The 26,908-nt window shown below is 33.2% G+C and overlaps 2 protein-coding genes across 2 annotated transcripts in view; both read right to left on the bottom strand.

Moving 5' to 3' along the window:
* On the bottom strand, positions 8,457–10,030 carry LOC109851204. The gene is made up of 5 exons (XM_020421243.1): positions 9,882–10,030; positions 9,645–9,794; positions 9,482–9,553; positions 8,852–8,977; positions 8,457–8,757 (listed from the first exon to the last, which is right to left on the bottom strand). The coding sequence occupies exons 1-5, from the start codon at positions 10,009–10,011 to the stop codon at positions 8,567–8,569; spliced, it is 669 nt and encodes a 222-aa protein (XP_020276832.1). The 5' UTR covers positions 10,012–10,030; the 3' UTR covers positions 8,457–8,566.
* The window catches only part of LOC109851356 (katanin p60 ATPase-containing subunit A1-like), a 15,483-nt gene continuing 2,182 nt past the window's right edge, over positions 13,608–26,908 (bottom strand). Inside the window, 6 exon segments of the mRNA XM_020421439.1 lie at positions 13,608–14,121; positions 14,195–14,282; positions 17,187–17,345; positions 18,239–18,483; positions 19,387–19,584; positions 25,594–26,059. Of these exon segments, the coding sequence (XP_020277028.1) occupies positions 13,840–14,121; positions 14,195–14,282; positions 17,187–17,345; positions 18,239–18,483; positions 19,387–19,584; positions 25,594–26,059 (1,438 nt within the window). The 3' untranslated portion in view covers positions 13,608–13,839.

Below are 26,908 nucleotides of genomic sequence, written 5' to 3'. Positions count from 1 at the left end.
GATGATCATAATGATGATATATCACAAGTAGTCTCCACATTGATCAATCATATCACTTAGCAAAGTATTCATCCATCATGTATCAAGCAAAAGGACCTCCAAAGACGTCGAGGCCACATCATCATCTCCAACTTTTACCCTGGACTACTCAAAATCAGAATTCTCCTTTGAGTTGCTACAGCTCTCAAGGATTCAAAGAGGCCACCATAATCCCCCAATAAGCCTACAAACAAAGATTGAGGTAGGTGGGCATGGGGAATATTATCAAATGATGGCTTGTATAGGGCAAGAGTGACAAGGCCCATCAATGTCAAGGGGCCTCATCAATGGCTTGCCCATGATTTTTTAATCAAGAACAAAGTGTATCATAAAGTTTCTATGAAGGGTGAAAGAACACATTCACCAATTATTACCACGGAGAAAGCAAAGTTACACATTGTACATGCATGGGAGAGGTGATCAATGCGCTTTCCACCACTGTAGCAATCATGTAAAGGAGAAAAATGAAAAGAATAACTCTGCCTTGCCACTTTAGATGGTTTCAGAGTAACAAAAGGAAAGCTAGTTTCAATTTAGGGGTTTTTCTCTTTCAACCCAAAGTTTTACCCCCACTTATTTAAAAACTCACCCACTTATATAAACATTCATAAATTCAAAGTATTTCATGCCACTTATTTTTAAACCCAATATGTATAATTCACTCATTTTTTATACTGTATTTTCCCATTAAAATAAAAATACCTAAATTTCCCTTCATCCCCAAATACAACTAGCGATATCTTTCTCGTTCGTTTCATTTCCCCAAATATAATCGATCCCCATAACTCTAAGAGACAATTCTCAAACCTCAAAAACCCCAAGCCGAAGAAGGACAGGGTGGATGGTGTGGTGATGTCGTCGGTGACAGAGGTTGTGTCGGTCGCCGGAGTTAAGAGGGGGAGGGGGAGGCCGCCAAAGTTGAAATCTCGTTTGCTGACATGCGTTTTGCTTAAAGCGGGCAGCTTTAAGGTTTGTTGGAGGTTTAGAGGAGTTTTTAGGTTTGGTCCCAATGCTAATTTAATATTTCAATTTTTTATTTTTGTGAGCTTTTGAGTTCCTCTAAGTTTAAGGATCTTTGTGGTTTGTTGTAATTTGTATGTACATTATGGGAGATTGGACTTGTATTACTGAAAGAGATTGAAATTCATGGCGATTTCTAATTTTGTCATGCCCTCTTGATCTTGATTAGCTTTTTTTTACTGTTGCATGTAGTAAATTCTGGACATTCAAGTCGGCTTGAGGTGGAAAGATTTGATCTTGCATCTGCATTCTTCAGATTGAAGTGAAAAGATCAAATCTTTCTGTCACTTGGCCATGTTGCATTGAGGTAAAAATGTCAAATTTTGAAAAAAATTAGTATCTATCCGTGTACATAATTTAACCATGTACATTGTGTTGATCAACTAGTGAAGTTAATGGCCTTAAAAATAGTCAACTTCAAAGCCCCTCATCTAGAAGCATAGATGGGTCAACAACAGCTCACTGTTTGCTTCGGATATTTGATACGATAATGTGTACTTTTTGTTGTTTACCTATTAGTATGAGCATAGTAATTTTTGTCTTTTTTCAGGTAATTTTTTATGAACTGGTTGAGAAGAGTTAGAGCATGATGTAATCATTGAAGATCTACCACCGATCTTATGTATGAAGAACAACGGATCCTTTCAAAGGAAACCCATGGAGATGTTTATAATGTTGCAACACGAGAGCCTTGATCAGCTTGCTGATGCAGCTAAAGTAGTTAGGGGAAGTAACACTAAAGGAAGTGAGTAATATTTGGAACACAAGAGACTTGACAAGCTTACTGATGCAACTAAAGAAATAGGTCGTGATGTGTGTAGTGTGTTATTTGATCAATTATTTATACAGCTGAAAGGTTGTAAATAAGGAGATATATAATTGTATAAAGTGTAACGGAGCAAAGTGTAGCACTTTATGCCAAAGTATAGCTCTTCACCTAAAAAGTGTAGCCCTTTATGCAATTGTATAGCTCTTTATGATCAAAGTGTAGCTCTTTATAGATATAATATAGCTCTTTTTAGTCTCCAAAATTGTAGAGAGTAATTCGACCCAGTTATTTCTTTATCAAAAGAAATGGGTTACAATGTGTGTAATGTGTTGTTTGATCAATTATTCATACAATTGATAGGTTGTACATAAGGAGATATAGAATTTTATAAAGTGTAACGGAGCAAATTGTAGCACTTTATGCCAAAGTATAGCTCTTTATCTGAAAAATATAGCTCTTTATGAAACTGTATAGCTCTTTAATTATGACCAAAGTGTAACTCTTTATGAATATAATATAGCTCTTTTCAGTCTTTGAAAATGTAGAGAGTAATTCAACCTTGTCATTTTTTATCAAAAGAAATGGGTTACGATGTGTGTCTCATTTTTTATCAAAAGAAATTGGTTACAATATGTGTATAGTGTGTTGTTTAATCAATTATTTATACAACTGATAGGTTGTAAATAAGGAGATATACAATTGTATAAAGTATAGTAGACCAAAGTGTAGCACTTTATGCCAAAGTATAGCTCTTTATCTGAAAATTGTTGCTCTTTATGACCAAAGTGTAGCTCTTTATGACCAAAGTGTAGCTCTTTATGAATATAGTATAGCTTCTTTTAGTCTCTAAAAATGTAGAAAGCAATTCAACCCAGTCATTTTTCATCGAAAGAAATCGGTTACGATGTGTGTAGTGTAGTATTATGATTAATTATTTATACAACCAATAGGTTGTAAATAAGGAGATATACAATTATATAGAGTATAGTGGAGCAAAGTGTAGCACCTTATGCCAAATTATAGCTTTTTATCTAGAAGGTGTAATTCTTTATACAACTGTATAGCTCTTTATGACAAAAGTGTAGCTCTTTTTAGTCTTTCTAAAAATGTAGAGAGCAATTTGACCTAGTCATTTTATATCAAAAAATCGGTTATATTGTGTATAGTGTGATGTTTGATCAATTATTTATACAACTAATAGGTTGTAAATAAGGAGATATACAATTACATAAAGTGTGGCGGAGAAAAGTGTATCACTTTATGCCGAAGTATAGCTCTTTATTTAAAAAGTATAGCTCTTTATGCAATTGTTAGCTATTTGTGATCAAAGTGTAGCTTTTTATGAACATAGTATAGCTCTTTTCAGTCTCTAAAAATGTAGAGAGTAATTTGACCCAGTCATTTTTCATCAAAAGAAATCGGTTATGATGTGTGTGTCATTTTTCATCAAAAGAAATCAGTTACGATGTGTATAGTGTGTTGTTTTGATTAATTATTTATGTAACTGATAGGCTGTAAATAAGGAGGTATACAATGGTATAAAGTATAGCGGAGCAAAGTGTAGCACTTTGTGCCGAAGTATAGCTCTTTATGTAAAAAGTGTAGCTATTTATACAATTGTATAGCTCTTTATGATAAAAGTGTAGCTCTTTATGAATATAGTATAGCTCTTTTTGGTCTCTAGAAATGTAGAGAGTAATTTGACCCAGTCATTTTACATCAAAAGAAATCAGTTACGTTGTGTGTAGTGTGATGTTTGATCAATTATTTATACAACTGATAGGTTATAAATAAGGAGATATATGATTGCATAAAGTATGGTGGAGCAATAGAAATCAGTTATGTTGTGTGTAGTATGATGTTTGATCAATTATTTATATAACTGATAGGTTATAAATAAGGATATATATACGATTGCATAAAGTATGGCGGAACAAAGTGTAGCACCTTATACCGAAGTATAAGTCTTTATCTAAAAGTGTAGCTCTTTATGCAATCGTATAACTCTTTGTGACCAAAGTGTAGCATTTTATGAACATAGTATAGCTTTTTCACTCTCTAAAAATGTAGAGAATAATTCGACCCAGTCATTTTTCATCAAAAGAAATCGGTTATGATGTGTGTGTCATTTTTCATCAAAAATACTTGGTTAAGATGTGTGTAGCGTGTTGTTTTGATTAATTATTTATACAACGGATAGGTTATAAATAAGGAGATATACAATTATATAAAGTGTAGCGGAGCAAAGTGTAGCACTTTATGCCGAAGTATAGCTCTTTATCTAAAAAGTGGAGCTCTTTATGCAACTGTATAGATCTTTATGACAATGTAGCTCTTTATGAATATAGTATAGCTTTTTAGTCTCTGGAAATGTAGAGAGTAATTTGACCCAGTCATTTTATATCAAAAGAAATCGGACATTGTGTATAATGTGCTATTTGATCAATTATTTATAAACTGATATGTTGTAAATAAGGGGATATACGATTGCATAAAGTATGGTGGAGCAAAGTGTAGCACCTTATGCCGAAGTATAGCTCTTTATCTGAAAAGTATAGTTCTTTATGCAACTGTATAGCTCTTTATGATCAAAGTGTAGCTCTTTATGAATATAATATAGCTCTTTTTCTACGTAACAACGTTAATTCTTATTCATAAAACGTGACATCTGATATCGTTGAACCTCATACACATGTGACATATATAAATATTACGCATCAACCAAATATCGCAAAATTATCAAATAGCACTAGCTTTGGAATAGAACAATACCATGAGCTATGATTGATACACATTTGATACAAAATACAAGATCTAAAATACATTTATAGACATATAACCACTGACGACCCATCATATAACCACTGGCAACCCATATAAGTTCAAAAATAAAAATATCTGATATATGATGAATCATATTAATCTGAATAATCATATATTCTCGGTACACATGCATACTTATGTTATAAGTATACAGACTAACATAATATTAAAAAAAGAAGACATCTTCAATACAAATAATGTTTCAAATATCATTTTACTTTTTTCAGTGTTGTTTCCCCTAACTACTTTAGCTGCACCAGCAAGATTGTCAAGGCTCTCGTGTTGCAACATAATAAACATCTCCATGGGTTTCCTTCGAAAGGAACCGCGGTTCTTCATACATAAGATTAGTGGTAGATCTTCAATGATTATATCATGCTCTAACTCTCCTCTACCAGTTCATAAAATCATACCTAGAAGAAGGAAAAAATTAGTATGCTCATACTAATAGGTAAACAATAAAAAATACACATTCTCGTATCAAATATCTGAAGCAAGCAGTGAACTACTGCTGACCTGTTTACACTTCTAGATGAGGCGCTTCGAAGTTTACTACTTTAAGGCTATCCAGGCTATCCAATTTCTGATTATTCCTCAATAAAGAAACATGTTTTAAACAATATGGAACCTTTAAACAAAAGGATGTAAGGACTTAGAATAATTAGTTCCGAGTTCATGATAAAATTAAAACTCTTATAATTCTTCCAGACTCTCATGATAAATATGAACATCCTTAATACAATTACTGAAAATATTTGAAGAAAGTTAATTCAAACAAACAAATAGCAAACAGAACCCAAATAAATATGAGCTAGCCCCTAACTATGCTTAGCAATAAACAAAAATTCAAGCTATAGGTTGATCAACACAATGTACATGGATAAGTTGTGTACACCAATAGATATTAAAAATTTTCAAATTTTGATATTTTTACCTCAACGCAACAAGACCAAGTGACAGAAAGATTTGATCTTTCCACTTCGATCAACCACAAGAAAAAGCAGATGCAAGATCAAATCTTTCCACCTCCAACCAACTTCTTTGTCCATAAGTTACCACGTGCAATAGTAAAATAAAGAGCCAAACAAGATCAAAAGAGCAGGATAAAATTAGAAATTGCCATCAATTTTAGTCGCTTTCAGTAACACAAGTCCCATCTCCCACAATGTACGTACAAATTACAACAAACCATAGAAATCTCTAAACTCAAAGGAACTCAAAAGCTCACAAAAATTAAAAACTGAAATCTTAAATTAGCATTTGGGACCAAACCTAAAAACTCCTCTAAGCCTCCAACAAACCCTAAAGTCGCCCACTTGAAGCAAAACCCACGTCAGCAAACGAGGTTTTCACCTTCAGCAGCCTTCCCCTCCCCCTCTTAACCCCGATGACTTGTGCAGCTACCGTCACCGGCAACATCACTACCCCATCCGCCCTGTCCTTCTTCGGCTTGGGATTTTTGAGATCTGAGAATCGCCTCTTAGAGTTATGGGAATCGATTATATTTGGGGAAATGAAACGAACGAGAGAGATACCACTGGTTATATTTGGGAATGAAGGGCAATTTAGGGATTTTTATTTTATTGGGAAAATACAGTATAAAATGGGTGAATTATACATATTGGGTTTAAAAATAAATGGCATGAGATACGTTGGGTTTATGAATGTTTATATAAGTGGGTGGGTTTTTAAATAAGTGGGGGTTTGGGTTAAAAGAGAAAAAACCCTTCAATTTATAAAAATACAGCTCAGCTTGTCATCACAATATAAAATTATAATCCTTGATTATGAGTTTCAAGATTCTCCACCTGCAAATTAATTTTTATAAATTCAGTCTACCAATGATCTTGGATGAGTTGTCGCCATCCCTTTCTTATCATTTCCTCCTCTAGAAATTGATGTGGGCAATCGGCAAACATATATTATAACCAACTTTCTATAGGTTAAATATTCGTAATATGAAATGGAAGATTTTCTTCTCCTCCTTCTTGAATATATATATGGAAAGGATTATATCAGCTTATACTTTGGATTGCATTGCTTTCTCAATTCGCTTCCGATGTGAGAATCAGCTTTACCACGAAATTGATGCTATTGTGCTACATGAATGATTGTGAAGGGTGTAAGTGACAACTCAACTTTTGCTTTCTCATTTGTTGATTCACCACAAAATGACGAGGACTGAAACACATACTGATATGTAGGACACAATGTCAAATGATTTTGTGCTTATATATTTATTGCGACATAATTGGAAGAAAATATCTGATTATTCTAGTTCACTATAGTAATGGCTAAATATCCATATTGGTATTTGAGCTTTGCTACAGGGACTCAAAATATGGGACCAATAGAGGGGACAAGTGAGGTGTCTCCCTCCTATTGGATAATGAGTTGGTCATCATTAATGATGGCCAACTCATTATCCAATAGGAGGGAGACACCTCACTTGTCCCCTCTATTGGTCCCATATATTGGGTCCTTGAGGAATTTTTCTTGGTTATTTTAATTCCATTTCATTTACAAAGAAGATATTTTAATTAGGCAAACCTGCTTTAATGCATTTTAATTGATTCAGCTTACCAAGAAGGTCATTTTTCTCGTCGGCGACCAGTTTTCTGACGAGAGCTCGTCACGTGCGTGGCACGTGATGACTTAAACTGATTTTTAGCTGCTAATGTGGCACGGATCTGTCCTATTTTGGGTGAATTGAGATTTTTAGAGGGTTAATTCCCACCTTTAAACACCACCACGTTAGAAAATACGTGCCACATCAGCAGCTAAAAAACAGTTTAAGCTATCATGTGCCACGCATGTGACGAGCTCTCGTCGGAAAACTGGTCGTCGACGAGAAAAAGGGTCTTGTTGGTAAGTTGAATCAATTAAAATGTCTTAAAGCAAGTTTGCCTAATTAAAATACCTTCTTGGTAAATGGGGTGGAATTAAAATACCAATATGGGTATTTAGCCCTATAGTAATAATAATCTACTCCTCTATACTTAAAAGTAAAATCCAAAGAAATATTATTCATACTACAGTAAATACTATAGTATGAACAGTAATCGAGATTGATCTTCGCTCGGAGTTACTGTTCATACTACAAATAATTTGATGTTGCATAAACAGTGAAGTAAATCTGCTCCTCCATATTTGAAGTTACTATTTATGCACCAGTAATTTACTGTGTCATAAACAGTAAAGCAAATCAATTGTATTAAGACTTAGATCCTTGCTTAAGTATAGATGAGTAAATATGACTTTTAAATCAAATGTATTAAAATTTAGATCATTCTTTAAGTATAAAGGAGTAGATATGATTTTTAATTTTAAGTATACAATAACTAAATTAAATGTATTAAAACTTAGAGAGATGCAAGTTCAAAATGCATTGCTTAAAAAAATAGGGGGACGTGCTTTGCGCGGGGTGCACGCTAGTAATAAACTAAAGAGAAGTCTATTTTTGGACCATTAAATTTGGGAAAATCCACATCTAAGGATATAAATCTTTAGTGCACCATTAACGCAAAGGACCTGACTTGTTGGATAGTAAAATAGAAGAAATAGATCATCTTAAATTCTATGCAGTAACATGATATTTCAGTGGAAATCTCTTGGAGTGTGAGTGTGACCACGCGAACAATATTATCCTCTACCTTTTTGTCAGCTGGAATACAAATCATATAATGAATTATGTCATATGCGTGATAGAAGAATAGATTAAGTTGAATGTTATCACTTATACGAATATATATATATATGATTGTAGTAACAACTGCAAGGTCTGACCAAACAAAATATATGTACAAAGAGAAGCTCAAAATGGAGGATCAACAAAATTACCCTTTTTATTCAAAAGTAACATCTATAGGCTTCTTCTCTAGTTCTATATCAAGAAGTCAGTGTGTACGTAATATGTCACACGACAAAATGTAAGCCCATTAGCAACGCCATGTATCCTACGACTCCTAACCATTTTCTACTCCCACCAGAAGTTGATCCAGCTGTGTTCTGACCGGGGCCAGAAGCATTGGATGTGCCCGGAGGCGAAATGAGCGGAGGGGACGGTGGGGTCAGGCCAAGGCCATTGCAGTCTGATCCGAGATAGCCTGAAAACGTTAGAGAGAAATATCTTTGGCATCAATCATGAGAACGTGGAGGATAGAGAGTAATAGAGATAAGAGAGCGGGCAAGAGGTTCTACACTCTTGAAAGCATGGCATTTTTGGTAAATTAAGTAGGTTGTATGCTCCAGCATTGCAATTGCACTTGTGACCTTTATCATTGTCTGGTACACATGTTCCATTTCCACACCATGCAAAGTTGCAGGCTACAAGATTTCACGATAAAATGATTTAGATGTGCGTCGATTCGCGTATATATATATTTGCGTTCTAAAAGAAAATAATCTTTAGATGTGCATCGATTCACTCAATCAGGAAATGAAAGAAGATGTAGAGAGAGAACATCTATATTTACATAGATTTGGATTGCCATATTGATTCACTTGAGAAAAATTAACCAGGAATTTGTGCAGCTTCATACAGGGCAATATACTTAGATATTTATTTTCCAAGAAGTGAACAAAAAAAATGTCATAGTCACATGAATTTTCATAATTAATTAACTCTATGCTGTCAGTTCTCACAAACATCCTGTATGAAGCAGTGCTCTGAAAATAAAAGCTAATCTAAGTTCCTATATTTTCCAACTGTTTGCCATTTCTATGTAAAAGATTAATTATAATCTAGTATACGACCATAATATAATTTCTTCAAAGAAAACAAATGAATAATTACATTATTTCAAATAATTATCCAAGATAAAAACTTACGATCAGTGAGGTTAGTTGGTAGGGAAATATTTGTCGGTATCTGTGGCATGCCACAATCAAAATTAACTGAACCTGCAAATCAAAAGTAAGAGAAAACCATGCCTAGTTACAATTCTATTAAAAAAATTCAGGAATAGGCGAAAATTAAGAAGAGAGAACCCACAGTTGGGTATTATGCAAGGTGGAAATATAGTTTTGTCCAATAGCTTGAGCTGAGTCCATCCAGGATGACAATCACAATCAAAGAACGGGGGCACATCAACTGAACTATTGCAAGTTCCTTCACCACAATCAACAATTTTGCATGCAGCATCTTCATTCATAAACCAAAAAAAAAACTAGTAAACTTATCTGAAATTAAAGGAAAATAACATTGAAAAACAAAGGTATTGGCTACTACCTCCAATAAGATTAGCTTCACAACCGTGATAAATGAAGATAAAGATAAGAAGAAGGTGAAGAATGAAACCAAGTGTGTATTTGAGTTTCACCATAATTTTGGTCTGTGGAGAGAGGAAATGAAGAAACATATGGGACTTTAAATTGATATAGTTTAGTACAAGGAGTTTGAAAATTGGAGGGGATTACAATAGAAGCCAACAAAAAATGGTTGATATAAGCGAGGTTGTGTGTTTTGAGTGTGTTTCTTATGTGTATCTGGATGCTTGTTTGTTTGCCCTTGGTCAGAAATCAATTGATTGGAAACTCGTTTGGAACCAAGGAGGATTTCTCAAGGTATATGAGTGACTCGTATGCTACTATCTAAAATAAATAGAAAATTCAATAAATCACACAAAAAATTTGAGAAAATCAGTACATCACTTAGAAACAAAAAAAGGGTTAGTTCAGATCTTCTATAAATAAGAGTGCTATAGGAATTCCTAGATTCGTTTTCATTTATGTTTTTATTAAGACCCGCATTTAACACGTGCTTTGCACGTGATGCACATTAAGTAATGATATGAGACTAAAACATTGGAATGTCATCTCATATTGCATTCGCCTATGACTTTTTTTTAGAACAACGAAGAGGACTCAAACAAAGCCCCCAGCCACCCACGCTCACCATGGATTTATTGGCATTATGTTAGTTTTTCTTCCACAAAATTGAATACATGTATAACTAATAGATTGATTTTTTTTCGTAACTTAGAGGTGAAACCGGTTGCAGATCTGTCAGTTTCCTAAAAAAGCAATACAATTTTCTCTCTTAATTATCGTCTGTGAAATCTTATTGACTGCAAGGTATCCTGATTACTATAATCGAGGGACTGACTCCACTGTTAAAACTCTCGCTTCCTCCATTTTTTTTCTTTTGACTCTTTTTGTGTTTCCTTTTGTGCATTTGAGAATCCATATATAGCATATAATTTTATGCAACTCTTATCTAAGTGGAATGTTTATGGAAGTAGACAAGCCGTAAAATTATTAGTGCATAATTAATGAAGAAAATTTGATTAGTCAGTAAGAGAATATAGATGAATCCTTTAATTATAGATTTATTTTCTCACTAAAATTAATATTAAATGCATTATTTGTGGGTTTAGAAGGGGAGATGTCATAAATTACTTTATTAGTTATAGGATTCAATTATTGTATTGCAAATAGTTTTTTTAAGAAAAAAATATTAAGATACATCAGAACTAATTTGAAAACCCAGAAGCACAGCAAAAGAATGAGAATTAACACTACTCTTTATCAGATTGTAAAATATTGTGTAAAAATGATGGTGAGTCTTCGAGCAATACCACAAAATCATTAATTTTATTAGCTCTTCGGACCAACACACGAGCCGTTATATTCTCCATTGACGAACTATCTAAAAACCTCATTCCTTGAGTCATATGCAACTTCGTTGAATATCATCCATAAAGTGTCCGAAAATCGAGTGTTGCTCCACCCCATTATGGATATCTCTAATTCCCGCATCTGCATCTTCTTCAAAAATTATTTTTCCCCATCCAATGTCAAGAGCAAATGTAATAGTTTCCCACACTGTTTGGAATTCTGCATGCTTAGAATTACGTATCCAAATACTATGATACGTATATCGCAATAGTTAGTACTATATATTATGATAATTTATATGCTATTTCTAGACTACACCAAGAGGTAAGCATTTGTATTGGTATTCCTCTCCATGGATTTTTTACACATCAGATATGATTATTATCTTATATATTATAATTGTATATTTATTGTGTAATATCTAATATCTAAAGTGAAATATTTATCATATTTAACATAACACTAATATTGATAAATTTTATAATATATCAGTTCTTATGTTTAGTACAAGAATAATTATAGTGTAATAAATAGAATGAATTGAATAAAATTTATGATTAAAATTTATAGTATATATTTAGTTCTTAGTATTAGTTCTCATGTTTATTTTAAGAATAATTATAGTGTAATAAATAGAATGAATTGAATAAAATTTATGATTAAAATTTATAGTATATATTTAGTTCTTAGTATTAGTTCTCATGTTTATTTTAAGAATAATTATAGTGTAATAAATAGAATGAATTGAATAAAATTTATGATTAAAATTTATAGTATATATTTAGTTCTTAGTATTAGTTCTCATGTTTATTTTAAGAATAATTATAGTGTAATAAATAGAATGAATTGAATAAAATTTATGATTAAAATTTATAGTATATATTTAGTTCTTAGTATTAGTTCTCATGTTTATTTTAAGAATAATTATAGTGTAATAAATAGAATGAATTGAATAAAATTTATGATTAAAATTTATAGTATATATTTAGTTCTTAGTATTAGTTCTCATGTTTATTTTAAGAATAATTATAGTGTAATAAATAGAATGAATTGAATAAAATTTATGATTAAAATTTATAGTATATATTTAGTTCTTAGTATTAGTTCTCATGTTTATTTTAAGAATAATTATAGTGTAATAAATAGAATGAATTGAATAAAATTTATGATTAAAATTTATAGTATATATTTAGTTCTTAGTATTAGTTCTCATGTTTATTTTAAGAATAATTATAGTGTAATAAATAGAATGAATTGAATAAAATTTATGATTAAAATTTATAGTATATATTTAGTTCTTAGTATTAGTTCTCATGTTTATTTTAAGAATAATTATAGTGTAATAAATAGAATGAATTGAATAAAATTTATGATTAAAATTTATAGTATATATTTAGTTCTTAGTATTAGTTCTCATGTTTATTTTAAGAATAATTATAGTGTAATAAATAGAATGAATTGAATAAAATTTATGATTAAAATTTATAGTATATATTTAGTTCTTAGTATTAGTTCTCATGTTTATTTTAAGAATAATTATAGTGTAATAAATAGAATGAATTGAATAAAATTTATTAGGTTATAAAATCCAATACTCAATAGTTATGAGTTAGTTTCAGAATTCAAGACCCGCTTTAACTAGATATTAGTAACAACTTGTACCATTAATGTAGGTTGAATTGTAGAAAGGTTGAAAAGATAATGAATCAATTTGAGTTTTGGGGAAGATAAATCTTATTATTATCCTCTTCCCCCCTGATCGTTATTGTCCATGGAGAGCAAATAAATTTTCCTGACTCTAAATTTCTTCCCATACAACGATTACATGGCTAATTTAAGCCACAAACAATAAGGAAATCAGGAGAAGCTAATAATGTGAAAATCAACAAGTTAAACAAAACAGACAGCTTAGATTGGGACTTTCACTAGGTGAGATCTCAATCATCAGCAAGACACCCACAAAGTACAAAAAATAAATCAATTCAATTGGATCACTCACCAGGGATTTGAAGACAGATTATTTCCTCAAGAGAAAAAGCTCGAATTAAAAGATCGGAACATTATTAAGCGTATGTACTAAAAAAACAACTTGAGATAAATTGCCTTAAAACCCAGTGCTTTTAATAAACAAAGCATCAACTCCTAATCTGAAGTCCCACAAGAAAATACATAAGCAAACATAAAGAAGCCATTTGCAAGCACGAATGTAAGGACCATAGTCACCGTATCCGGTTAAACTAGTACCAGCTTTGCAAGAATTATTATTTATGAATACGACATCCAAACAATTGCAGTAGAATAATGAATACTACCAAATATTTCAACAAACATATCTGTATGTATTAATAATGCATACTGATATATTTTGAAATTATATGAAGCTGCTCAGAGTAAAAATCTCTCTAGTCTCTTTTAGACTACAACCAAGTTCTCGTTGATGGAAACAAGTTTACATTACACAGAGCAAACTACCTTAAAAGACAACTCTTGAACAATACAGGAAATGGCATCCAAATACACATATTTTATCAAGGATAATTACAAACCTTGCAGTAGGGATTGCAAGCTTTTTAAGCTGAGCCAAACTCATGAAACCACTTCTCATGGCGTTGGATATCAGTAGCAGAAACACTTCTCTGGACTTTTTTCAGAGCTTCCTCAAAGTCGCACATGGTGACAGGATCATTTGAGATCTCATCCTTCGGCATGTTCTTGATCTCATCTCGTGTCTTCCCTGCAATCTTTCGTCTCATGCCATTCAATGAAGCGTCACGACAGACATTTGTAAGGTCATCTCCACTATAACCCTCGGTTCTACGAGCCACATCATCGATATTTACATCTGCGGCAACCTGATAAGAGAAGGGAATTCAGAATGACATCTAACTGGAAAAAAAATACATTTTTACAGGCAGCAAGTCATACCTCCACAGTTCTTAAGTTGATCTTGATAAGCTCCTTACGACTCTCTAAATTGGGAAGAGGTATATATATTCTCTTTTCCAGCCTTCTCCTGTGATTAATCATCCAAAAAAGGTTTACAGGGAACACATAGAACAGCCTCTGAAAGCGAACTAGAACATGAACAGCCAGGAGTGTTAAAAGTTAGGGTAAAGTTCACAAGACTCCCAAAAAGTTTGGCCCATTTTGAGATAACCCCCAAAAATGTGAAAATGTCACTTGATGCCAAAAAGTTTTGGGACTTCAGCAAAAAACCTCATAATTTTTGAATTTTTTCCAACAGTCCCACCTAACAGCATAATAGGGGTTTCTTGAAACTATATCTGTCGAAAAAAAATTGGGAGTTATGTCATTTGGATGGAAGTTGAAGAAACTGATTAGCATATTTTATTGCATCTCTATACCTCTATTTCAAATAAAGTTTCATACAAATAAATCATCAATATTGTGTTTTCATCATTTTTGTAGGAAATCAAGAAATTGAGGAAAATTGAAGAAAATAAAGAGGAGCTAAAATGAAGACTATCCCAAGCCTAAAAGAGGACAAGAGAAGTCCAAGAAATCCATGAAGAAAAATCAGTAAAAACTGCAAAACGGATCAAGTTAGAATCGATGCCAACATCAAATACCGGTATCAATACCCCTATCAATACTGGTATCGTTACTAACTCAACAGGCGGGAAAGCTCAATCAAAGGCTGATTTTGATTGCCATGACGTCCAAGTTTGACACAATGGTTGATATGTGCTCCTTGAAGCTATAAATAGAGGTAGAGAGTGAGGGTGAGCGGTGCGAAAATTTTGTAAATCCTCTTCTAGGGATAGGAGGGTGTTATTTTGTACCTTCCAAATTTTATAAAACTTTAGCTTTTGCAATAAAAATAATACTTTTTCCTCTTCAAATTTCTTCTTCTTTGATTTTGTTATTGTAGATTTGAAGATATTTCGGATCTACAAAAGAGCTCAACCACTCTTAATGTGAGTTTTAATTTCTAATTTTTTTGATTAATTAGATATGTGCATGCTTAGGTTAAATTTCTTGTCTTGCTTATTTTCATGCTTAATAATTAGGTTTAATTCCATGCTTAGATAATTAGTTTATTTCCTTGATTTTTATAGCTTTTCATAATTAGTCAATTTCCTTGTTTTTTATTCATGCTTCTTTTACGCATAATTTAGGAATTAATAAAATGTGTGGCTAAATTTCTTTGGATAATTAGGATAAGATGAAACTAGTATAACTTGTTTATTAGATTTAGATTTGCTCTCTTTTATGCTTAAGTTTCTCATGTTAGAATAATTTCCTTTTAAATAGTAATTGTAGAATAATAAAGTTTCATTAATTATGCTTTCTTTAAATGGTTTGATAACCTATGCTTCTTTTATTATTCTAGAATCGCTTCTTGATTTTATTTATTCTATTCAAGAAATCTGATTTGATTTTTAGATTTAATTTGATAAATTACCCTTACTCCAACTAGTTTGATAGTTTATGCTTATTAATTCTAAGGAGTAATAAATAAATAAAAGAGTAATTTCTAGATCTAATAAACAATTATCTAGTGGAATCTATCCTAATTACCTACTCTTATTCACTTGTCTTTTTCTCTTTAATTTCCTTAGTTTCATTATAGTTGTTTTCTTAGTTTTTATTTTCTTTTAATTTTTGCATTTCATTCTAGTCCTTTTATTCTCGTCTCTATTTTCTTTCTTTCATGGGTAAATTACACTAAATCCCCCTGAGTTTTATAGGTTTGACAGAAAATCCCCCTGAGGCTTTGAAACTAACACTTTCTCCCCCTCATTTTAAATTGCTTATGTTATGGGTCACACGACACCCAAGTGATTCTTTTAATGCCTAAAATACCCTCTCTTTCTCCCCTAAAGGGAAAAATATCCTTGTTTCTTTCTTTTTCTTTTCTTTTTTTTTTGGCAAATTGTATTTATCCCTGTTAAAGTTTTTGCATAGTTGCACTTATCCCACCTAAAGTTTTAACTTTCATCAAATTCTCTTACAAAGTTTATTTTGTAAGCATTTTTCAATCCTACAACTTAAAAATGACTACATGATTGTTTCTGAGACAAATGTACCACGATTAGTTTCAAAGTCTGAAAAAGATATAAATCAAAGGTAATGTAGACTATAAATAATATATCTATGATATTTTCCTTCTTAATCACTACTAAGGTAATCAAAGTGATGAAGAATTTTTTCTAGAAAAAATGAAGAAAAGTTGGGGTATAATTGCAAGTATGAAAATTTTGGGAGAGGGAAATACAATTTAACCAATAAAAAAGAAGAGAAAATATGCTTATTACTTCTATTTAGATAGAAAGGGGTATCTTTGGCATTAAAGGGTCAGGTGAGTGTCATGTGGCTTATTAGAATGAAAATTTAAAAAGAGGAGGAGAAAGTGTTAGTTTCAAAACCTCAGGCGGATATTATGTCAAACCTATAAACCTCAGGGAAATTTAGTGTAATTTACCCTTCTTTCTTTCTCTTGTTTTTATTTTCTTATCTATTGCATATATTTTCCTTTCCTTTTTCTCTTTTCTCGTTTTCTTTCCTTTTGCATTTTAATTTCTCTCCTCTCTCCCTCTTTCTTATTTTTATTTTCTTTTTCTTAACAAAAATACAAAAACCCATTTCAACCCTTTTTTTCCAAAACCCCTTTTCAATCAACCTTTTCAAAAGGAAAATTTTTAATCTAAAGAGAAAAAAAACCTTCCTTGTGGTTTGACATTCTGAAATACAACTTTTGTCGTGCACTTGCAACACACTTATTTTTATACAGAACACTTCAATCATTATGAGGGTTTTGTTGATGGCCCAAAAGTTTTGCAGGTTAAGTGACAGTTTCAAATTTTTGGGGGGTTATCTCAAAATGGGCCAAATATTTTTGGGGTTTTGTGGAAATTACCTAAATAGTAACAAAAACTATCAAAGTGATACCAACCTGAGTGCCTCATCAATATCCCATGGGAAGTTAGTGGCTGCCAGTACCATAACTATTTTTTTTGCACCATCATCACCAGTAGAGCTGTTGTTCACGCCATCTACCTGTACTAGAAGCTCAGACTTCACCCTTCTTGATGACTCATGTTCTCCTGAAGCCCTGCAGATATATAACTCTCAGATGTTCAGAGTATCAGAGGATCAGAAATTGCATATTCATTCCAGCCCACAATCCTATAGGTACTTGCATTTGCAAAAGCAAAAAACAAGAGGCCAGGAGAGGTATTTGGCATTTGGAAGCATCAATCTTATTGAAAAGATGAGGAAGAAAATGGGGAAGAAAAGGAAAGAAACAATAAAAGGAAAGGTCCCAGTAGTTAATAACAATTTTCACCGAGGTCATTCTCACTGGTAAAGGCATGGGCTTGGGTTGTGGGATTTCCCAGGTTAAATACTGAAACTAGCTTTTTTATTAAGAAAAAAAAGGAGGATAGAGCTTAAGCTAAACAGAAGAAAGAAATAAAGCATTGACAGAGCATACCACAAAGCATCAACCCATACATTATTAAGCACACTCGGTTAATTATAACATAAGACTTTAAGTAAACCATTTATCTGATATTTTGGACAAAATAAACCTATTTGACTAAAAGCAAATCAAATGTTATAGACAGTTTGAAAAGATGTGTAGTCAAGGAAGTGCAATCTCAGAAGTGACAAAGCTCCATAACATATGCTTACGTTAAACGAGGAAACTGCTGCACATCCCCTTGATATGCTAATGCCTTGCCTGATAAAAGCTACCTTGAAGTAGCACCGTGGTATTTGACAAACTAAGGTGAGACTATACTGGTATGGAAAAAGCTTCAATAGCTTATGGTTCATGTCCTTGCATTTCTCTTTGCAAATGTATTTCCTAGCATATGCATTAATTTGTAAATTTTCATGTGTTGTTAATAAACATCACCATTTCCAGAAAATGATGGCACATATTAGAAAAGCATAAAATGTCAAAGAAACAGGATCGAAAACAATAGGTTCCGCGTATATTACCCTCGAGCATTGCAGACAGAATCAATTTCATCAATAAAAATGGTACTTGGAGCATAAGCTCTTGCAAGATCAAACAGACATCGAACCATGCGTTCACTCTCCCCACGCCATTTTGAAGCCAAAGTAGCTGAAGAAACATTGAAGAATGTCGTTCCGCATTCGGTAGCCACAGCCTTAGCCAGAAGTGTCTTTTCAGTACCTGGTGGACCAAACATAAGAACACCTTTCCAAGGTCGACGAACTCCCTGAAAAAACATGTCATCGTTATAAGTACATCAACATTAAAAATTCTACATTAAAATTAAGGGTTTTTCTTATATTGGTCCCTCAAATCTAACCTATTCTTAAATAGGCCCCCCAAATTTCATGTATTTTAAATTAGTCCTCCAAAGTTATAAGTTTTCTAAAATAAGTCCTGAAAATCTCATATATTCTAAATAAGCCCCTCAAATCTACAAGTTCTCCTAAATAAATCCTTTTAGGTTAAATTTTATTAATTCAAATTCAAATTAACTAACTACATTAATCGTGTGAGTTGTATCCTCATCCTCCCCCAGATAGCTACACCTAATACCCACAACGAAGTGCAATAGAGACTCCTCAACAAACAGCAAACAGGGGAAGAAAAATATGGAGGATATCAAGGGAAAATAAATAGAAAAAAGGAGGGCAAAACATACAAGATTAACGGAATTTAGTTAACTTTCAGTTAAGTTAAAAAGGATTAGCGTTGGGGACTTGTTTGATAAAACTTATAGAGTTGTAGGGACTTATTTAAAATATATAAGCATGGACTTGATTAAGAGAACTTATGAATTTGGGGGACTTGCTTAAAAAATAAGCAATTTGGGGGACTTATTTAATATTAAGTTAGATTTCCGTAGAATTCACCTGCAAGAATGTTCTCTTGCATGGGGAGAAACTATGCTTATCTCCCCCACCCCCCCAAAAAAAGAAAGGCACTGTATTCTACGAATATTCTATTAAATAATGACAATCTGATGCATCCTAACTCCTAAGTAGTTAGGGAGAGTAATATTCAAGAAACTGCATGCGAAGACATCATACGCTACAAAAAGTAGGATGTTCATTTTCTTATGCCAGTAGAAAACGCAGATAAGCATTGACAGTTCAAACTCGATATGCGCCTGAAAATACTCAGGCATCCATAGAGGAAGAACCATAGCTTCTTCTAGAAGTCGTTTAGCTTCGTTGAGTCCTGCAACATCATCCCACCTGACACCAGGACTGGTCTCCAATACATCTCTCTCCAGCATTGCAGCCAGATCCGCATCAGGTCCTTCGTACTGCCCCTTAGTTTGTTTCCCATCATCAGTGTCACCATTCTACAAGTGACACAAGAAAATCAATAGCAGGAGTAGAACACATCAAGACATAAGCCATATACCTACCCATGAAAACTTTCTTGATTGCATTAGCCAGAATAGTATAAAAGAAAATGTGTGTCAAAAGAGATACCCACTTAAAGAACAAGAAGACATAAAACCTAACAAAGAAAATAATAATAGTAGTGTGCAAATGGTTTGATGGTATCTTCTTGCAAACAATGCTTATAAGGAAGTTCTCTAACCTGTTGGATATCTTGTCCCAAGATATAATTTTGATGATAACAATTTATTTACTATGTGTATTATATATGCACTAACATATCAATGCAGATAACAATATCCGATATGCTCAAGATATGTGAACTAAGTGCAGGGATGAGTTCAAGGCAACAAGACAAGCAAAGAAGAATATGTGCGTAATTGTCAAATTGTATTTTATTTTCTTTGTTTAGATTCTTGTAAAAGCCTTGATCACTCACAGCACATTCACGCACATAGTATTTAGAACACACTAACACATGCTTAGTGTGTGGTTAACTATACAAATCCCCTAAGTTAACCATTAGAGTTTATAGATATAGAGTGAGTCTCAAAACATATCAAATATCTCATATCTATGTATCTGTAGTCGACTAATACCCTTAGTAGTCGATTATAAAAGCCTTAGTCAAAGTTATAGAAACTTCATATTTATAGATTAGTCGACTACTATGCTTAATAGTCGACTACTCATTCAGTTCAACTTACAGAAACTTAAGTTTTACAGATTAGTCGACTAATGCCTTAAGTAGTCGACTACTAACCCTGTTTCTTAACTTCACAGAGTCTGAATAGACTCAGTGTAGTCGACTACTAAGCTTAGTAGTCGACTACAAAGACAGTTTTTCTAACTGTTCTGAATTTGAATAAGTGAACGTTTATAGTCATTTTTAAACGTTAATTGGTTTAAAATTTGAATATTTCAGAGGCTATAATTAAGTTTTAACATCAGAATTTGTGTACTAACATTAGTAGATACAAGATTCGAATTTTGATAAAATTCATTCTCTCTTGATTGCCTTTGTTCTCCATCATTATTAGAAATTGTTTAGACAATTTTTCAGAGAGTTTAAATTCCTAAACCACTACTGCACTTCACATTCAGATCAAGGCTTATAGGGATTTGTACATTTCTTCATAGAAAATTTCTTTCGGGTTTGAGAGAAGATCTCTTGGTGCAGAGATTGGTGTTGTAATTTGCAGGGACTTGGAATTGATCAGTTTTGATTTTGTAATTAGTTTCAAAATCATAGTGAAAATCTCAAGTGGGATTTGCTTGAGGACTGGATGTACACCAAGGAGGTGAAACCAGTATAAAATCTATTGTTTGTGATTGTTCATTTTCTGAGATTGTTGTTCGTTATTCTTGCAAGTTGTTATTCTTGCAAGTTATAAATCATCTTGTAAAATTTTAAATAACACTATTCAACCCTCCTCTAGTGTTTAGTGTGTGCTTCCGCAGATCCTACAATTGGTATCAGAGCAAGGATTACAATGATGACAAATACATTACAATTCAAAGAAGGTCACTCCACACAACGACCACCACTATTCGATGGTACAAATTACAACTACTGAAAATGTTGGATGAAGATCTACCTCCAATCACTTGGCTACGATCTTTGGAACATCGTTGAGACAGAATTCACAAAGTCAACCACTCCATACACCGAATGGACACTTGCTCAAAGAACAAATGTGAATCTGGACTCCAAGACAATGAATGCGCTGTTTTGTGTCATGGACAAGAACGAGTTCAATCGCGTGTCTACCTCTACATCTGCACATCAAATTTGGCATACTCTTGAGGTAACACATGAAGGAACTAACAAGATTAAAGAATCAAAAATTTATGTTCTTGTTCACAAGTTTGAACTATTCAAGATGAAAGACAAGAAAACCATCACGGAGATGTTCACAAGATTTACAGATATCACAAACTCCTTAATTGCACTAAGCAAAGGCTACACTCAAGCTGAAATGGTGAGAAAAATCCTAAAAGCACTCACTCCATATTGGGAGAAGAAAACTACGGCAATTGAAGAGGTCAACGATCTTTCCACTCTCACCGTAGAAAACCTCATCGGAAATCTCATGGCCTATGAAATTCAACTCGATGATAGAAAGAAGGATGAAGAACCAAAGAACAAGAAAATTTTTACCTTCAATGCATCCTCGGACACCGAAGAATCTGAAGAAGATGATGAGGATATTGCATTAATCATAAAAAAATTCGAACGGTTTTTAAAAAAAGATAAGTATAAATCAAATAAGTTTAAGAATACTAATGATTCTTCTTTGTGTTTCAACTGCAATAAACCAGGACATATAAAGGAGTGTCCACTTCTTAAGTCAAAATCAAAGTCCACCAACTTCAATAACTTCAACGACTTCAAGAAGAAGAAGATTTTGGCAGTGATATGGGATGACAGCGATGCATCCTCTTCGGAAGAAGAACAGAAAGAAGAATCTGCTCACATGTGCTTCATGGCACACAAAAATGAAGTACCTCGAAAAGAAAAATGAATACTAGATAGTGGATGTTCCAAACATATGACGGGAAACTTGAATATGTTGTCTTCGGTGCAAAACAAGAAAGGTGGAACAGCCACATTTAGAGACAACAAGGGTAACGTTATAGGTATTGGAACAGCAGGTAATCCACATAAGCCTTTAATAGATAATGTTTTATTAGTAGAATGTCTTAAACATAATTTGCTTAGCATTAGTCAATTATGCGATAAAGATTTTAAAAATATTTTTGAAAAAGATACATTCTTGATTTATGATTCAGATTTGAATAATATCTTGTTTAAAGGCATTACGATAAAGATTTTAAAAATATTTTTGAAAAAGATACATGCTTGATTTATGATTCAGATTTGAATAATATCTTGTTTAGAGGCATTAGAAAGAATAATATCTATATTTTATCCATGAACTTTGTTTCTAATGAATTTTGTTTAGTTTTATCCAATGTTGATACATTATTTTAGCATAAACGTTTTGGGCATGTGAATATGAAAAATTTCACGCATTTCCAAACACAATTTAGTACATGGATTCATACTTCCATGGACCTCCACCTCCTCCAGGCTCTTCTTATTAGAGAGCATGCATTTCATTTTCACTATGTACCCAGGCTCTTCTTATTAGAGAGCATGCATTTCATTTTCACTATGTACCCAGGATCTTCTTATTAGAGAGCATGCATTTCATTTTCACTATGTACTAGTTCATGCTTAGTCTTAGTTTGTTTCAAACCTTATGTAGTAATTTGCTTAGTTTATTTCAAACTTTATGTAGTGTGTTTAATATATTGTGCTTTGTATGTTGTGTTCAACTAGAGCATTTGCTTATAATGTGAGATAAATTTATTTAGGAAATTTAAGAAAATATTTTAAACCAGATTGTGACGATGGAAGTTATCGAAATATTGATCTTTATAGCAAGTCTTTGCCTACCTATTTGAATGGGTTAAGTCATGGATTATGTTCACAATTTGGATGATTTATTTAAAGTTTTAGCTCATGAAGATGAAATTCTTGCATGCCTAGAATAATGTTTTTTTTTGTTAATGACAAAGGGGGAGATACACTATGATATACTATGATACATATGATTGATAAATGGGATTCTAAATGATACATATGATTAATACATGGGATTCTAATATGCTTTAATGCAGAGGGAGTAAGTATTGGATATCATAATATTTTTTCACGTGATATACTGTTACTAACTCCTACTATTGCTTAAATTGTTTGTCATCATCAAAAAGGAGAGAATGTTGGATATCTTGTCCCCAAGATATAATTTTGATGATAACAACTTATTTACTATGTGTATTATATATGTACTAACATATCAATGCAGATAACAATATCCGATATGCTCAAGATATGTGAACTAAGTGCAGGGATGAGTTCAAGGCAACAAGACAAGCAAAGAAGAATATGTGCATAATTGTCAAATTGTATTTTATTTTCTTTGTTTAGATTCTTGTAAAAGCCTTGATCACTCACAACACATACACGCACATAGTATTTAGAACACACTAACACATACTTAGTGTATGGTTAACTACAGAAATTGCTTAAGTTAACCATTAGAGTTTATAGATATACAGTGAGTCTCAAAACATATCAAATATCTCATATCTATGTATCCGTAGTCGACTAATACCCTTAGTAGTCGACTATAAAAGCCTTAGTCAAAGTTACAGAAACTTCATATTTACAGATTAATCGACTACTATGCTTAATAGTCGACAACTCATTCTCAGTTTAACTTACAGAAACTTAAGTTTTACAGATTAGTCGACTAATGCCTTAAGTAGTCGACTACTAACCCTATTTCTTGACTTCACAGAGTCTGAATAGACTCAGTGTAGTCGACTACTAAGCTCAATAGTCGACTACAAATATAGTTTTTCTAACTGTTCTAAATTTGAATAAGTGAACGTTTATAGCCATTTTTAAACATTAATTGGTTTAAAATTTAAATATTTTAGAGGCTATAAATAAGTTTTAACATCAGAATTTGTGTACTAACATTAGTAGATACAAGATTCGAATTTTGATCAAATTCATTCTCTCTTGATTGCCTTTATTCTCCATCATTACTAGAAATTGTTTATGTAATTTTTCAGAGAGTTTAAATTCCTAAGCCACCGTTGCACTTCACATTCACATCAAGGCTTATAAGGATTTGTACATTTCTTCAAAGAATGTTTCTCTCGGGTTTGAGAGAAGATCTCTTGGTGTAGAGATTGGTGTTGCAATTTGCAGGGACTTACAAATTGGTCAGGTTTGATTTTGTAATTAGTTTAAAAATCATAGTGGAAATCTCAAGCGGGATTTGCTTGGAGACTGGATGTACACCAGGGTGGTGGAACCAGTATAAAATCTTTTGTTTGTGATTGTTCATTTTCTGAGATTGTTGTTCATTGTTCTTGCAAGTTATAATTCATCTCGTAAAATTTTAAATAACACTATTCACCACCCCCCCTAGTGTTTAATGTGTGCTTCCGCAGATCCTACATAACTTGTTAAAAAGATTATAGACTGTGCTTTATAATGTGATAAACAACATCATTCTTCTTCTATTAAAAAAACATCATTTTTCTAGTGCAAGTCAGCAATAATGCTCCACAATGTGCCGGCAGAAGTTATTTCCACATTTAAGTCCTTAACAATTCATTTAAAGAAAATTTGTGTTGGCTAAAGTTATTTCCACAATATCCTAGTTGAACCTCATTTAGGCAGTTTTATCTTCATCTCGAGAACAAGATACATTAAAGTATTAGTATCTGCACATGTTCTGTGATCTGACATAGAACTGATTTCTGGTTTCTAAATCCATACATGAACTTTAAATGAAATCTTCTCGTATTGCATCACATAGGATCGGGTTTTGGTTGGACCTTAATCCATAATATTCATCGGATAATCAGATCTGGATATGCAAAAGGGTAAGCCATACCCTATCCATTACGGTATTACCTATCAGATTCAGATCGATTCGGTTCTACATCAATCTTTATTGAACATGATAAGTAACAAACAATGGTAAAAAGTTATACAAAGATCAAAAGATATTTTGAGAACAATTTGAGAATATATGTGCTATATTTTCTGGAAACAGATTTTGAATAAGTTCAGGTTTCAGTTTGTCAGATAACACCTAACCCAGATTACAATCAAGTGGATAAGCACAGATCTGGTAGTGAATTGTATCGTACCCTGACAACCAGGAATAATTCCTTAAGTCAAAAATAAGATACCATAACTTTAACTTGACGGCAAGCTAATGACTGTTAGATTTAGATGAGCACATTGATGAAACATGCACCCAATAAAAAGTAATCCTGAGAAAAGTATTCGCTGTCCAACATACTCAAATCAATGTGTTAAACCAAGACATGACATTAATAGAAGGGATATCAATTAACTCAAAAACAATCACCTGAGGATCTGTCTTGTTAGAATTTGATTTCCCTTTCTTCGCTCCAATGGAAGAAGCAGTTGATGATCAGACACTTGAGCTTCCTTTGCTTGCACTAGATTTTCCCCCACGGCCAGCTGCACCAGATCTAGAGCCACGAGCCCAAGTCGCATCTTGAGAGGACTTTCTTGCACTCGTTTGGCCAGCTCTAGTGGATCTTCTGCTCTGATCTCGGCTTGGTAGCCTCCAAACATCGGGATCATCTGGGGGCCCACCAGATGAAGTTGGATATTCATCCAATGGTTGGAAAACAAAGGAGGATTTTGTTTGAATTGGGGGTGACGATGGACGCCTGCTCCCTGGAGCATTCTTAAATGCCCTTATTTCAGCATCCAACTGTTTCACTATTTCTACTTCCTCAGAAATGGCTTTTTTGCAGTTCATCCATTTTGAACGAACTATCGCATCATCTAGTGTGCTCAGATGCCTGAGTACAGAGATAACGTTAAATGTACGTGAAGAGAAGCAGAAAGTTAACATTCAGAATTCTGAAGATTAGTATTATCATAGGAGTTGGTCACAGCAATATATCAAGGCACGTATAAGACGCTTCTCTCATTGATCAATTAATCATCTTCATCTTAGATATGTCATCTAAGATTCATCTTATTGACAAAAGAATTTCTACAATAGCTAAGGGTTTGAAATCACGTAACAAGCAAACATCCAAATCATACCTTTCTTGCTCTCCTGACACCAAAAACTATTGGATTTTCTTGTCAAAACCACTTTCCAAAAATAAGTTTTCAAACTATGTATTTATTAATTATTGGTATTTTTTAGAAATCCTTAGTAGCGTAGCGAAAAGTTAAAGTTTTGGTGTTTCAAAAGATCTTGTATTCGAGGCTTGCCAACGACAAGCCGAGAATTATTTTTATTCAATTAATCCCTCATAAGTTCTAGTGAGTCGTGGGTTATGAGTCGTGGGTCATGGATCGTGAGCTCGTAGGATTGTGGGCCAATGGGTTAGGGATCGGGGCTAATCGGACTGAGGCGCTAAGTGACGCTTTGTAAGGCGCACTCAGTATTGTAAAAAGCGGTGGATCGCGGCGCTATATCGCAGTCGTGGAGCTTCACCGCCCCGCTTAAGGTGATTGCAGGGAGTTAAGACGTAGAAAACCACTAATCGCTCGAAAAGCGCGGATAAGCGGCGGTTTAGCGCTTAATAGCACTCGCTACAGTTAAACCCTCTCCCCGACCCGTAACCATTTTACTTAAGCCCTCTCACTTCTGATTCCCAAACCCATCTATGCCCTAGCCGCCTCTCTCCTGACTC

This window comes from Asparagus officinalis, chromosome 8 (genome assembly GCF_001876935.1).
Source record: "Asparagus officinalis chromosome 8, Aspof.V1, whole genome shotgun sequence".
Lineage (NCBI taxonomy): Eukaryota > Viridiplantae > Streptophyta > Magnoliopsida > Asparagales > Asparagaceae > Asparagus > Asparagus officinalis.
Note: the sequence above shows the minus strand (reverse complement) of the source record. Positions and strands in the feature narration are given on the sequence as shown.